Source organism: Adiantum capillus-veneris, chromosome 18 (assembly GCF_014529385.1).
Source record: "Adiantum capillus-veneris isolate H3 chromosome 18, ASM1452938v2, whole genome shotgun sequence".
In the NCBI taxonomy this organism is placed as follows: Eukaryota; Viridiplantae; Streptophyta; class Polypodiopsida; order Polypodiales; family Pteridaceae; genus Adiantum; species Adiantum capillus-veneris.
The window spans coordinates 125341376-125357109 of NC_140948.1; the positions used below are offsets into that span (position 1 = coordinate 125341376).

General features: G+C 38.7%; 1 protein-coding gene across 1 annotated transcript; it reads left to right on the top strand.

Annotated features, from left to right (window-relative positions):
• The first annotated feature begins 1859 nt into the window (after positions 1-1859).
• On the top strand, positions 1860-2909 carry LOC147436364 (uncharacterized). Its single transcript, XM_086488149.1, has one exon. The coding sequence runs from the start codon at positions 2166-2168 to the stop codon at positions 2868-2870; it is 705 nt and encodes a 234-aa protein (XP_086344275.1). The 5' UTR covers positions 1860-2165; the 3' UTR covers positions 2871-2909.
• The last annotated feature ends 12825 nt before the right edge of the window (positions 2910-15734 follow it).

The following is a 15734-nucleotide window of genomic DNA, read 5'->3' on the forward strand; positions in this document are numbered from 1 at the left end:
TGTTACAAATAGAGAATTTTGGACATAGTAACTAGTAATACTAAATATCTAATTAACATATTTTTAACACAACTTCTTGATAGCTTTATCTAACTCAAAAATTCATCTATTAATTTTTAAAGTTAGTTTACTAATTATTTCCTTTAATGTTTTACCAAAAATAGATTTTTTTTTTGTCACATAGTTATCAAAACTATTGAAATAATTTTGAAATGATTACCATACATTTTTAATAGTATAAATTTTCTTTGATAATTACCCTATGAATTTTTAAGTTATATTTAAAGATTTTAATTCAAATCTAAGCTTAAAAACAAATAATTTCTATTCTAATACTTACCAAAATTAGGAAGAAAGTTTTATTATAATTTTCATAGCTTTTTAACAGTAACTAGAAGCTTTAAAAATTATTTTATGATTATCTAAATTAATTAAAAAAAGATATTTCACGTAATTAGAGCCAAAATTGGGTAATTTCAGTCCTAATATAATCTAATAAATATATGATTTATTATTTACACTCAAAGAATTGGTAATCAATAATTTAATTAGATATAATGAAGTTAATTATCATTAGAAAGAAGCCTAATATTTTCCAATTGATAATATAATTATAAAAATAAATCTAATTTAATTTGCCTTTCACTAGTCTAAAGGAATTAGGCTACTATGATGTTTGAGATTACTTTGATGCCAAATTTCATCAGGAGGTTGTTGGCTGCCTTATTTATGTAAGTATTACAAGGTTAGACATTCAATTTGCAAGCTCAGAGATAACTAGATTTGTGCATAGCCAATAGTCTAAGCACTAACAAGCTATGAAGTGGATCATTTTCTACTCGAATGAAGCTATACCTTGGGTTGTTTGAGGGCATTGCTCCTAAATTTGTATGCTTTTTAAAACTCAGATTGGACTAGGTACTATGGCACCCATGTGCTCTCAACTAGTTTTGGCTTCATGCTTGGTGATTCATGAGTATTGTGGTTGAGAGCATACATAGGCTACTATGGATGCTTGTAGTGGTGAAGCTTAGGAAACTTACACAACTATGATTGGTTAGACTTGGCTTAGGGCTTCGTGGTAGATTTGGATGTTTGACTATATCACTTGGTCAACTAAATTTACAATATTTACCTCCAAATTTTATAAAATATGTAAATAAAATGGTACAAAATTTGTAAAAACACATTTGTCATAGGTCCCCTTAAATGCACATTATACACAATGCTAACATTGAGAGGATTTAATTGGGACTCTTAAAATATGAATATAGCCTATATAAAGAGATATTATAAATGGATTAAAGCAACTTTTGATGAGCAATTCCCTAGAGAGAACTTTAAACTTTCCATACAAGTTGGGAAATTTCAGTTGTAATTGTTAAAGCATTATGTTGCAGGGACAAAATCAAATCATGTGAAAACAAACTTCACAAATAAGATACAAGGCTCCCAAAAAGCCCTTAAATTTGCAAAAAATTCATGAAATACTTGTTGCGAATCTTCCAAACATCTTTCAAGACATTAAATTTTGCAAATTTTTATAAGAATGCTAGCTCTCTATTGATTAAAGAATAATATTGTAGAGCTAGGATTCTTGATGATATTATGGGCTCATGAGGTGGAAACAATGCATTAGTTGTAGCCACAAACACCACTAATTTAGTTTTCCCAAAGAGACATAGCCTCAATTTGCATCAAAATAGGATTGAATTAAACAGTTAGTATAATGAACTAGGCTTAATAATAATAATCTTTAATTATAAAGAGACAGTAACAACTGTTGTAATGGTAAGTGGAAGACTAATTTAAAATGAGACATTAGACTCCACTCAAATTAAGGTCCAAAGATGAGAAATTGTAAGCCTTCAAAATCTGAATTAATTAATTAAGAACGATTGTGCATTTGCAATTTGCAGCTCAAAGAGCTTGCACAACAAAATAGAAGTAACGAAACAACATAACATTGGTTTTTTTATTTTGGCACTATGGAGTAAGAAGAGGACTAGTGGGGCAAGTGGCCATATTGCATGCATGCATAGCCAGCTTATACACCTCAGAGATCTGCAGTACAAGGGCGAGAAAAATGCTTATCGGCCTTCTGCACTATAACAGCCAGACAATCAGATTACTCTCCATTTTATACTCTATTTAGATTTCAAAACATGCAGTGCTTCAACATGGCCGATCAGGTTCTGCACTTCAGTAAGGAGGTGGTGGTGGAGACTTGTAGACGTAAGGTGGCGGCGAGGGATGCGAAGGCGGCGGTGGCGACTTGTATTGGTACGGAGGAGGAGGAGAGGGTGATGGTGGTGGAGGGGAGCTGTAAAAATAAGGAGGGGGCGATGGAGTACACGGAGGGGGCGGTGGGGACTTATAGATGTAAGGAGGAGGAGGAGAAGGGGAGGGGGGTGGTGGAGACTTGTAGAGGTAAGGAGGGGGAGGGGAGGGAGAAGGAGGTGGTGGGGACTTGTAGATGTAAGGTGGTGGCGGGGAGGGGGACGGCGGTGGAGGGGACTTGTAGATGTAAGGTGGTGGCGGTGATGGGGACGGTGGTGGAGGGGACTTGTATTTGTACGGCGGGGACGAGGGCGATGGTGGAGGGGACTTGTGAGGGTAATGAGGATGCCAGGGCGTGCGCTGCTTGTGGTGATGGTAGTGAGGATGGCGCCAGTGGGAGTCGTGGTGGTGGTGGTAAGGGACGTGGTGATAGTGGGCTTGGGCAGCTTGAGCTAGCAGTAGGCCTAGCACCACCACAAGCAAAGCATAAAATGAGAGCACCTGCATTTTGTATATATTTGCTGAGGCACCCATCTTCATCTTCATCTTCACCTTCACCTGCAGCTGATGATGAGATGAGTGAGCGCTGATCAATCCCCCTTTGGGTTTTATACAGAAAGAGTATCCCGTTCGTGTTGTTGCTTATATGAACACAACCGCTAGCAGCTACATTAGCGCCTCTCTCTCTCTCTCTCTCAAAAATTGTAGGTAAGAATCGGTCTGCCTTAATTGTCTCCTACTTTCACGATTTTACCAAACTATAACCTTTTAACGTGACACAACCAAGAACTAATAAAAAGGAGTTTCCCATACTCGAGGCACCCTAGCTTTCCACATCAGCAAAGTTGCTAGATTGTTGCACACAGCATTCATTGTTTTAGACCCAAGTCGCACTACAGGGGGTGGGGGGAGGAAGGAACCCAATTTTAGAAAATGCAATTTTCTCTACAAGCTTAAGATTGTAGAAGCCTTGTTGATGGTGCGATCACCCCTTCATTTTTGAAGAGATTAAGCTATAGTTCAGGAAAACAATGCACGAGCACAGTTCTCTCTAGCTATGTCCAATGAGTGAGTTTGCTTTTTGCCAATATCCTCGCCTTTTTTGTAGCACAAGTTGCACAGATTGCTTTTCTCTTAACCTTGCTACGCCTGGTGCAACTCGGTCCTTAGGCCCTTGTCACTACATGTCCGACGACCATGTGGGACGTGGATTAAAGTGGGAAACGACCACTCTGAATAGAAAAATGTTATCATTCGCGGGGTTGTCACACTAGGCGAACGCCCTTAAACAATGAATGTGAAAAGACTATGAGCGAAATGCGGTGTTGCAGGCTGAATAGCCAATCAACAATGAAAGACTTTCGTTGGGCGGGAGCTGAGCGAGGTGGGAGGGTCGCCCATAAACATCGTTGGGCTGGCCGTGACAGGGCATCCACATCAGCGCCAAGGATCCTTGTCCACCACCTAGTGTGACTCGTAAATAGAGTAGCGTAACAGGTAACTGGTGGAAAAGCCTTAGTGAGTAAAACAAGGCTTGCATGTAACGAGCCTCAAAGAATAGTTTCCAAAAGTAAAGAAAGAAGTCAAAAAGAGAAGGTGCGAGCCATGCTTTTTTTTTCAAAGTGCTTAGTCGAGCTTGAATTGCTTAAAATTCAGAAAGTTACAAAGAGCCCTGGCATATCCTTTGCACAGGGTTATCCAAGAAAAAATACATCAGAGGGGGAGACCAACCTGACTAACCTTACATCTTTCTGGACTTACTACAATTTATTCTCCACCAGCACGTTTCTAGAACAACATTGAGTCCAGGGGCTCACACTTCCCTTGAAATAGTAGCACATTCATGGATTGCCAAATAGCTCTCAATACCGTGGCTCTTACTATGCATATGTTAGTCAAAAGATCCACCACATCAATGAATCTGGAGCCCATAGCGAGGCCGCGTCTAAAGAAGGGAGTTCCCAAATGTGTGTGCGCACCCTCCTACAGATTGCGCCTGTAAAGTCGCTGATTTGTCGACAACCCCAGAACAGGTGCGAAAGGGATTCATTCAAATGCTTGCATCTGACGTAGGAACCTCGGCAAAACCTCTAGCTTTGGCTTTGTCTCCGCTCGGGATGAAGCCAAACAGAGCTCTCCATAGAAAGACTTTGTCCCTTTCTTCATACTTGGCCCTCTAGAGATTCCCAAGAACTTGACCTCATTTGCTTGCAGTCCACTTTTTGGACCAAATTCGTTTGAGGTGATCAATCCAATCCTCCGCAGAGCATAGCTTTTCATAGATAGTCATAGACTTGGGCGAGCTAAACAGCCTCTCTGTCGATCACTTCCAAGCTTTCCAATCCAGCGGTGTGGAGTAGGGAGAAAAGGTAAGGATTGATACCTTTTCTAGAAGCCTTTCGATGAGACTTCCTCCTGGAGCCAGAGGTTGCAATAAATCTTCAGTTGTGCCAGGTTTTCAAGTCCCCTTTTTTTATCATTCCACAGAGAGTCCAAGGTGTCAAGGCCCTTGTTATTTAGATTCCTAGCAAATTCTAGCCAATGCTTATCAAGGCTCGAATCTTCTACAATTGGGCCCCACGGAGACCAGTGCCTAGCTATCTCTTTTCACTATCTAATCTCCTCTTTCCACTTGAGTTTCACGGCTGTTTTACATCATTTTTCAATAAAATTTCCAATAAAACCACCTACTTGAGCCTTCACTCTGAAGGGGGGAAGAAGTCTGTTTTGAAGGCTGAGATTAAGCCATAAACCACCTTTAGATTTCATGCGGGCTCCATAACCATTTCCCTTGCTATGACAGCCAGCTCTCATCAGAATTGGCGAGGGTGCAATAAAATTTAGCACATAAAGCTAGGTCGTGAGTAACAGGGTCCAGTATGCCTAGTCCACCATGAGCTCTTGGTTTGGTGATAGGCACCCATTTATCCCATTGTCAGGGTCTACCAGCAGTCAGCATATTTCTCTATAAGGACTCCTTAATTGGTTTCAAAAAGGTCCAAACCGTGAAGTTTTGAATAGCTCCTTAATCCATGGACCAAACCTCAAAGTCCATAGCGTTTCTTGCACAAAAGACTAGGCTATCCTACTATATGCCTTCTCAAGGTCCAATTGGAGTAAGACACATTCCTGTTTCTTGAACTTAGCATATTTCATACCAATCATATATGTCAGGATGTTGTCGTAAATTGATCTTCGTTTAATAAACCCATGCTTGCTGATGAGGAGAGATAGCATCATCCAACACTAGGGACATCCGTTTAGTGATGAGTTTATCCAGCACCTTGTACACCACGGTCATCATTGTAATTGGTTCTAATGTTTAAGTTGAGAGCAAGCAAGTTTCTTGGGGATGAGTTTAATCAACCCTTTCTTCACCCTGATTCAAGCATACCTTATGTAAAGGCTCTATTAACCATATGCAAGAAAGACGGGCCCGAAACCTCCGAAAATTCTTGACAAAACTCAACAGTGATTCCATCCCACCCTAGAGACTTCTTTTTACCCATTTTTTAAAGAGTCCTGGAACATTCATCCAATGTAAAGGGCCTTTCCAAATAATTTTCTCGATCAGTATCTACTAAAGTTGGGGTGGACAAGAAAATCTTCGATCTGGCTTCTCTAACTATGGGAAAAGGGTAATCTTCTTTTTTGGTGATTTGGATGAGGTGATCTAACATCACATTTTCCCATATGATTAGGGTTGCTGGTCTGGGCTCCATGCTAGTCGATCAAGGAGGAGGTGTAGCTTGTCATTTTCTTATCTTTATCACTCTGAGAAGGGTGTTTATGTTGACATCCTCAGTTTTGATGTGACTTTCCTTGGCTTGAAGCCTAAGAAGATTTGTCACCTCCAAGTCCCTTTCATGCAAGGTATGCTTGATCTTCAACCATTCCGAGCGTGCTCCTGATCCGAGGCCTCCCACTTCTCATCCATCACATGTATGCAAGGCAAGCCACTCTCCAGTGTGGATGATAAAGCATACAAAATTATTTGATATTTTCCTCTAGGTCTGCACTTATTCTCTTTTTCATGCATCCCCACCAAAATAACCATAGTCAAATGCTCTTCCTCTACTCTCTTAGTAGTTCTTCAAGATGGACGATATAGCCTAGCTATTTGTACACTAACATAAGAATGTCAATATCTATGGAGTTTACTGGGTTGGGGCACCAAGACTATTTGGTTTGTTAAGCACAATGTAATGGCCTATCCACATTGAGTAATGAGCTAACAAACAAAAACAATTGATCAATGAACAATTGCGACTACACACCTACTAACTACTTTGCGGAAAAAACACGAGTGAGGGACATAAAGTGAGCAAAGTAAAGGAAAGAATAAAATATGTCCATGTCATTGTACTTCTCTTAGGAGCTAATATTAACCCTTGTGTGGATAATTGTTGCTTATACATGGCCTCCATAGGAGAACATTTCTTCCTTGTATGAGGTACAACTACAAGTATTGAATACAAAATTTATTGCTCATTATAATACATAAAGGATTTTCTTCTTTTAAATTATGTATTTAACAATCAACTCAAAATACAACCACTCTCAATGATCGTATGCATTGATTGAATCTTAATATTATTGTTGAGAAACACGGAATCATGTCGCATACATTATCATATTTTCCCTATGACTTTTGCACAATCACCAAATTTTACTCCTTATTATGCACACTTTAAAGAAGACTTTTTCAAAGGATCGTTTATTTCTCTTGCAATATCTCAATAGATAAGTAATTTGGTTTGCTATCAACACCCACATTAATAGTCATAAGTTCTTTAGAGAGAGAGAGAGAGAGAGAGAGAGAGAGAGAGAGAGAGAGAGAGAGAGAGAGAGAGTTTTCTCTAGAGAAAAGGCAACATCCCGCATGTATACCACATTTGTGCTAGTCATGCCCCCTTTTTCAATAGTATTATTGTGTTTTTTGTATAATGTGATGCAATACTTGAGCTAACAAAGAGATTATCATCCTAGGATTCATATATGGACTCATATATGCAGAGTATATGCATTGTTAAGTTCCTTAAGTGTGCTGAAGTATCCATGACCTGATTAAATCCTAGAGTTGTTGTATTTCTTTAAATTATGCTAAAATATATTTCAACCCTCTCCTTTTGGGTGGGTATTGAAAAAAAAAAGACTCATTATTCTCATTGAGTCGTATTAAATAGCATTTCCAAAAGCAATTGGGTCAAAGTGTACCTATTATCCAAGTGTTGAATAGTTTATCGCTTTTACTCTCAAATGTTGAATATTTTATCGCTTTTACTCTCAAAGTGGAGGATATTTTGTTGGGGTAGATAGAGTTTCAAAACACAAGTTGAGGAGAGTTGGGAAAAGGGAAACATTAAGAAATTTTTGATTACTGTGTGAAAGATAGTGGTGGAGGGCATGCTCTTTGACTACACGGCCATGTAGAACCCTCTATAGAGACATTTCCCTCAGTGGAAACCATGCAAGAAGAGAGAGAAAAATAAGCGTGTCCAATCACTAGAAACGCTATATTACATTGAATAAACGTATGACAACCAATAAACATCCACTTCATCCTATGCAGGTGTCTTATCAAATATGCAAGAAACTCCGCTGAAAGAGTACCCTCATCATGTATCTTTGATGACAATGCATGGGCCTAGTTGTAGGGTCAACTGGGTGGCATACATTGATACAATTGTGATTTTAAGTTAGTCACTCAATGTTACTCCAAGTAGTTGCTATTGTAGTGGTACACAATCAGAGTTGCTTATGAAAGCTCAAGGGCTAGATGAGGTCTTTCTTTTCGAGTAGAAAGCTATGGCCATCGTCCTGAATGAAACAGTTGGTGAGGTTAGGATAACTTTGGACTGTTCCTCCTCATTGGGCATGGTTACAAAGCATTGAAAATGCAAGTTGAAAAGACCAAGTTTAGTGCTAAGATCTTTAAGTTTGTATTGCCACTTCTTTGTGGGCATACCCCGTGAAAATCCTAAATTGTTGCATTCACCGGCTCTGGCTTTTAGAATTTCAAAATGTAAGTTACAATTGTCTAGTTTTGACTCAACTGGTACAACACCTAGGTTGCAACATGAAAGATGAAAGATGAAAATTATAGTGAGGAATGCATGGGGAATGCAATAGAGGGTGCAGACTTGCTGGCCCCCAAACCACGACTTTTAGGGTACTTAAGATTGACATTCTAGAGAGAATTTTAAAATGCAACTAGTCTAAAGCATTAGGTGAGAAGGCACATGGATTCATAAAAATGAGAGTGCCTGCAAAATTTCATACTCACAATTTGTCTAGTTGTCAAACCCTTTACCATTAATAATTTGGGAGGTGTTTGGAAACAAAAGTGTAAAGGCTAAAATCTAAATGGTAAGAGGCTGTAAATATGAGAGAGTGCCTCTCATCATAGCCTTTTGAGAAGCATTGGAAATGTTATTCTAGAGGGTTAGATGAGAAGGCAATTGGTTTTCAAACACTAAGTGCATACTAATCCCCTCACCATGGTTTTGAAAATGATAGAATACCTCTCACCATAGCCTCTTGAGAAGCATTTGGAAACGCTAATCTACACGGTTAGGTGAGAAGGAAATTTGGTTTTCAAACAATGAGTGAGTACTTATCCTCTCGTTGTGGCCTTTTGGGAAGCGTTTGGAAATGTTATTTTAGAGGGCTTGGTGAAAAGAGAGGGCTTGTTGAGTTCTTCATGAGTACTAATCTCGTCACCATGGCCTTTTGACATGCATTTGGAAACACTACTCTAGAGAGCTTGGTGAGAAGAGGGTCCTATCATTAAATGAGTGGTTAAACATGAGCAAGGGAGAAAAAGCGGGCAAAGATAAGTGAGGAGTATTAATACATTGATAAGATATCAATAATTAAAAAAAAACAATATTCTCTATATAAAATTTCTATGGAAATATTATATACCCTATACTATACATGGTCTTCAATTGAAGATCTATTGAAATTTTGACTTGATAGTACACTAAGACTTATGCACATTTTGTCTAAAGGGTTTTTGTATTTCATACACTCTAGGATAGTCTATGAAACTTTTTCTTGGATAGAGGATAATTTTTATATTCACACACATCTAATACCAGCATTAACTCAAAGCACACTTGTATGCATCATTTTTAGGGTTCTTAATATATAATTGCATGTGCACAATTGTGTCTCACATCATTCTTTTGAAAGTATGCATATCTACTTCCTCCTCATCCAACATAAAGGGATAGCTCCAATTACATGCTGAATGGTATGATGAGGGAAGCTACAATGTAAGCTTTTAGAAGCCTTGATCTACCTTATCAAAAGCTATTATTGTGATTCTGATAATTTAATGCAACTCTTTTACTAGTAGAGCCATCATCATGGCCTTCAAGCTCAAAGACAAGCTGAATACAAGTGTCATAGTCCTAAAGTGCTTTTGAGTGAGCATTGCAAGTTGAGAAAGGTAGAAAAGTGAGGCAAGACATAGAACCATAATCATGAGTATACTCGATAAGGAGTTCCTTGCTAGGCACCACCAAGGCATGAAGTGATTTTTAGAAAATTAGGTGGGCTTGTTTAATTAGATTCACAAATTGACTAGGCTTATTGAATCACCATTACAGGTTGATTGAAGCTTTGACAATTGGAAGTTAACTCTTGCTCAATATGCATCAAGGGTGATAAGAGTTAAGCCATCGCAACTTGACAAATTATCCTATACTATTGTTGCATGCAAAGGCTACGGCTAATGGTTGTAGAGCATCGACTTAGCTAGGCCTCCATTATTAAAGTGAGCTAGCTACATCACTATATTATAATAGCTCACCTTTGATCGTAAAGTCCTATTAAAAGTGATGTCAACATGCAGGAGGAAGTATAAGACAATTGATGCATGAGAAATAAAAATATTGGTTACAAGCAGTCACTATGTGGCTATTGGCTTGATGCAAAGGAAAACGTCTATAAGTTTGCTCGAAACAATGTCCAAAATGCAAACAAGTCTATGCAAAAATATAAGAATTTCCTCTGGATTTTTCAATTTTTTATATGAAAAGTCTCAGAAGACCCTTCTTCCACGCCAACAAAGGTTTTGTAATGTCAATATAGTGCAAAGTTGGTCATTGCTAGTGCAAGCAATACTGCACTAGGGACAACCTATACCTGTGGATAAAAACATGCACAAAGGTAAGGATTCCCATGCTATTATTACAAAATTATTTTGGGTTATTAAGTTTATGACTGCTAGATTTTCTCACTTCTTATCGTGCCCAGTATAGGGGAGAGTGATAAGCACTTTTGCAATGACTATCAAGAATGGCAGCTCAAGACTAAATAGGATGTGTATTTGAATGCCATGATTTATATATTTTCGTTCTCCGCTTCATGTCTTATTGATGTCAAATGAGAGGTTTTTTGAGTGACAAGCAACTCTTGTTAGCAGTTTCATATTGATAGAATTAATTTACAAAATAATTAGAGTAGGATAAATTTGAGTTTCCACTTGTGGAGTCTTGCTCACATGCTAGATTTGGCAATGTTTCTATTTCAAGAAAATGGTAACATATGCAGCTCAAATGTATGGCTCTTTTGTGCTTGGGAAAACTAAATTCCCAATGGGGAGCCAATTGAAAGCTATTTTTGCAAGTGCCTTGATGGCAGGATTTAATTTTGATTTTTTCTCAAAGGTAAAGACTTCCATTGAAAGTACAAAAGTTAATAACTTGTTTGAAATTTTGCTTAGAATGTGTATTGGGTATGACATAAAGTATAAAGTAAGTTAATGTAACCAAACGAACCATATCAAAATTTGTTGAATTACTTAACCCCAATAGAGCAATGTCTTGCTTAAGGATCTTTCTTGAGCAAAATTGAGGGTCCCAATCCCAATGGAGATCCACCCCAAACAATGATGTACATTAGCATTACCCCATTATTTATTGATATCTCACCACTTGGCTTTCCCGATAACACATTTTTTTTGGTCTTGTTCTCACTATTTCTTTTCTCTCTTTGCTATCTTCTTACTCTTAAAGTAGTATATGGGTGAATCTCCCACATTCATCACTCTCAGTTTGAAGAGCAAATTGATTTTCACAAAGAAACTAGAATTTAAATGATACCGAAGGCTTTGGGGAGAGAGAGAGAGAGAGAGATGTTTTGAAATAAGTTGTACATCACAAAAGATGGCATTATGGTAGTGTTTGGAGGTGATAACAACATACAAGTGCCCACCTAGCCAAGGCGCCCGTTGGGTCATCCAGCCAAATTTTTGATGTGGTCACATTATTTTATCGATGTTTAATACATCAAACCCTGTAAAAGCCTAATGTCAATCGTCTATGTCAAGTCTGAGTCAAAGATGTAATTTTTCTAGTGATGTATGTAAAGGTCCATGAGAAGTTGGCCGCCGGCCACTTTAGAAAGCCCTAGGGATATAATACACTAAGGTTAGTGGGAAAAGGGAGATTATTTTTTGAAGATAAGGGACTACTGCGTTACATATAGAGAGCTACTTCTTTGCTCCAACTTGTAATCATCGCTTCTGGGGCTACGGTAATCCAAATTCAATTTTGTTTCTTGCATTGTGTTCCTCTTACTCTGCTCTTTCATTCAAGTGTAAGCAATCAAGATTCGGTGAAGGTTTCAAACGCATCCGTTTAGGCCTTAAATCGCTGTTTTGAGTGTTTATATGTGTATTTTATGTTGTTTTGATCCTACGAGAGGCTTTAGAGACCCAAAACGACCCTTTAGGATCATCCGTTTACTGTTTTTGCGTAATGTGGGATGAACGATCGCGATCGTTGTACCTCTCCAGAATGCTGTGACAGTGATAGGTTATGTTCCTGATAGTCCCCTGTAGCTTCCCTTCAAGTTTCATGGGATTCCGATATGATTTGCATGGTGAACGGGCGTGATGACTGTAGAGCTGTGTAGAAGGACATGGGCAGATTACTTGTCTTTAGTGCGTTTGATTTGCTTGTAGAGTTAGTAGTTGCATCTCTTTGAGTTCACTTCATTAGGATTGACACCCTAGTGAGTTTCCATGTCTCATCCGAGTTGCTTCCCCTGTATCGATAATTTTATGTTGATGCTTGAGAGCTATGCTATGGACGTTCGTCGCGGCGACCCGCAAACATTGGCGCCGTTTTCGAGGAATGAATCTTAGGTGATGAGTGACCGAGCGCGTATTCAAAGTTTTCTTATTGTTCCAAAAGATAATTTCCATTCCATTTACATTTCAGTGAAGCATCTAGACAGGGGTTTAGTGCTTAGTGGAGTCTAGGGTCAGGGGACTGGCTAGATCTACTCTTGAGAGATATAGGGAGTTGTGAGTGAGGTTGCTTTAAGCATTTTTACTCTTCAAATTTCTTTGTATTTCCGTTTTTTATCCTGTTTGTTTTGTTTGATTCATTTTCTTATGTTCTTTCATTTCTGTACTTAGGAGTAGGATAAGTAAATCACATTCCAGTTAGATTTGGGGTAAAAGTTAAAGTCGAGAAACCAGAAAACCATAACTTTGGCAAAAAGACCATAAGACTCTGAAATTAGAAAATCTGACCAAACAGAGCTGAAATTGATTCAAATCACAAAGTGGTAGCACCAAACACTGGGAAATACTTGTCAGAGAGAGCCTGTAAAATTTCATCAGATTTGCCCCTGGTACTACGATCGCGATCGGTGTACCTCAGTGCCAGAATTGTAGAAGATTTGACATGTGCCTTCCTGATCGTATTCTGAACAAGTTTGTCTAAAGCAACCACACCCAAAAACATCAAAAATCAAGGAAATCAGGCCACTTGGGTAAAACTTGCCTAGAAACCCAGAAACTGCAAAATTTTGACTTTTGGTGATCCAAATGCAAAAAGACTTGGGGGATAGCCTTTAAACATCAGTGTCTACAAGCACACCAAATTTGGTCTAATTTGGGCCCCAAAGTACGATCGCGATCGGTGTACCTCAGTGCCAGATTTTGACCAGATTTCATATGTGGGATCCTCAGGTGTATACAAACATAAAAGTCTAAAGGACCTAGAGTGAGAAACCTCAAAATACTTGTCAAATCATCTGAATACAAATCCAAGTCAAAAACTGCTAAACTGGCATAAATTGACTTTCAGAAGACCAAATCACATCAAAACTGGGAAGAAACCATACAGAGGGATAGCCTGTACACAGGAAAATCCCAAATAGCTTTCATTTCCCAAAACAAACACCAAAATCAAGTCAAACTGATAAATTTGGGAAAACAGGCACTTCCAACCAAGAAATGGTAGAAACTTGACTTTTTTGAGTCCAAATTCAAAAAGATTTGGCAGGTAGTCTTAAAATAGCCTAGTGAACAAGCTGGTGAAGTTTCATCCATTTTGGGCTCCAAACTATGATTGCGATCGGTGTACCTCAGTGCCAGATTTTGACCAGAATTTACCCACACATAACCTAGGTTATATAAGATACCAGGAGTTTTCAAAATTCAAAAAAGTGACCAAAATAGCCAAAAACAGCAGATAGACAAAAAACCACTGCAGCAGACCAAGATCTGGTGAAAACTTGACTTTTTCTTGTCCAAATTCAAAAAGATTTGGGGAGTAGACTGTACACATCATTGTCTACCATATCCACAAGTTTCATCCAATTTGGGCTCCAAAGCACGATCGTGATCGGTGTACCATACTGACATTTTGAGTTGAGACTTGGTGAGTAGGTAGCTGATAACTAAACAAACAACTTTCTCAAAAGAACCAGGGTCAAAAAACCAAAAGACAGTTGTCAAATAGGGCAAACACTGATCACTGATCCTTCATACCAAAATCTTGAGAAAATTCAAGTTTTTGTGATCCAAATGCAAAGTGGGTTTGGGAATAGACTAATCATACCCATGTCTATCAACTCCTAAAATTTCATCCAATTTGGGCTCCAAACTACGATCGCGATCGGTACCATAGTGACATTTTGGACTGAAATTTTATGAGTAGGTAGCTGACATCTAGTGCAACATATTTTCCAAAAGGAGCAAGGTCAATAAAGCAAAAGAAAGTGGTCAAAAGTCCCAGTTACACAATTATGCCAATAACCACAGAACCACCTGGGATTTGGGTTTTCATTGGTCAAAACATCTCCAAATTCAAAAATACAAAGACACTTGGTATCAAGACATCAAGGGCTAGCCACTGTGCAAAAATCTTCCAAATCTATGACAGGGGGTCAACGATCGCGATCGGTGTACCTCTACACAATGGGGGTATTTGACTTCATAAGTTTGTAGAACTACTTGAGTACATCCCAAATCTCAAGTTTGAGTGAAAAATATCCTCTAGAAGCCAAGATACAAGCCAAAGTCCCGTGTTCTGGTCCTGAGACTGTTTTGAGTGTTGTTTCAAGTGCAGTTCACCAAAAGTGCTCTAACTTTTGATAGACAACTCCAAATTGAGTCAGGTATAGCTAGGAAGAAAGCTTGCAATAGAGTTGAATTTTTCTAAGTTTCCTAATTCCAAACTTTTAGGGTGCCCAGAACCAGTTTCCAGAGACCAAAAAAGTCATAAATTCCTAACGTTTTAGAGACTTGACCAGGGGCAAAAAGGGATAGTGTGCACTAAGCCAAGGTGTTCTTATCAAGGACCATCTTGAGAGTATTGAGTGAGGCGTAAACATGACAACTCATCCATCATTAGGGTTTCCCACTCAACTCAGAGCTATGACACCTACACAAACAGCCAAAAATACTGCAACACCTATAACAAGAGAGTTGAGACAATACCATGAGGCTTATCGATCATATCAAGCCAAACCCCAAGGCATGGCTCATGGATATTTGTCAAGTGATCATGTAGCTCACTGGAAACCAAACCAATCAACTAAAATGCGGGAGTTTGGAAGAGCAAAAGTGGAAATTGCTGGAGACTTATTAGAGGAGAAGCATCCTCTAATCAACAAACCCAACGTGAGGTTCATCAAAACTAATGAAGCCACGAGAGTTCTAACGGATTACACTTATGATGGCCTTTATAGGTTACCTATTGGGGATCAAAACAACTTCTATAGATATTTAAATTCCATCATTGAAGAGTTGACAGACTACAAGAACCTCTATGCCTTCACATACACACATGGCCAGGGAGTGCAAGTTTCAATGGTAGATAAGTATGGAAGAGAGTACAAACTTGTCAATCCAATTGACTTAGAGAGATACATATACAAGGGTACTCCAATTCCTACTTACTTTCAGCCAAAAACGATGCCAGAGAGCATATCAAAGGGGATTCCACCAGGATTTGCTCCAAGACGGAACGAGGGATGTCTTTGTGACATACCCCAACACGCTGAGATACATGGTTGAACCAGAACCAATGAGACCATATCAATTGGCCAAATGTGTCAAGAAGAAGTATGATGGATTAAGGGATCCATACGTACATGCATCCTTGTTCAAACAAGTGTTAAGAGCCGAACAAGTATTTTATTTT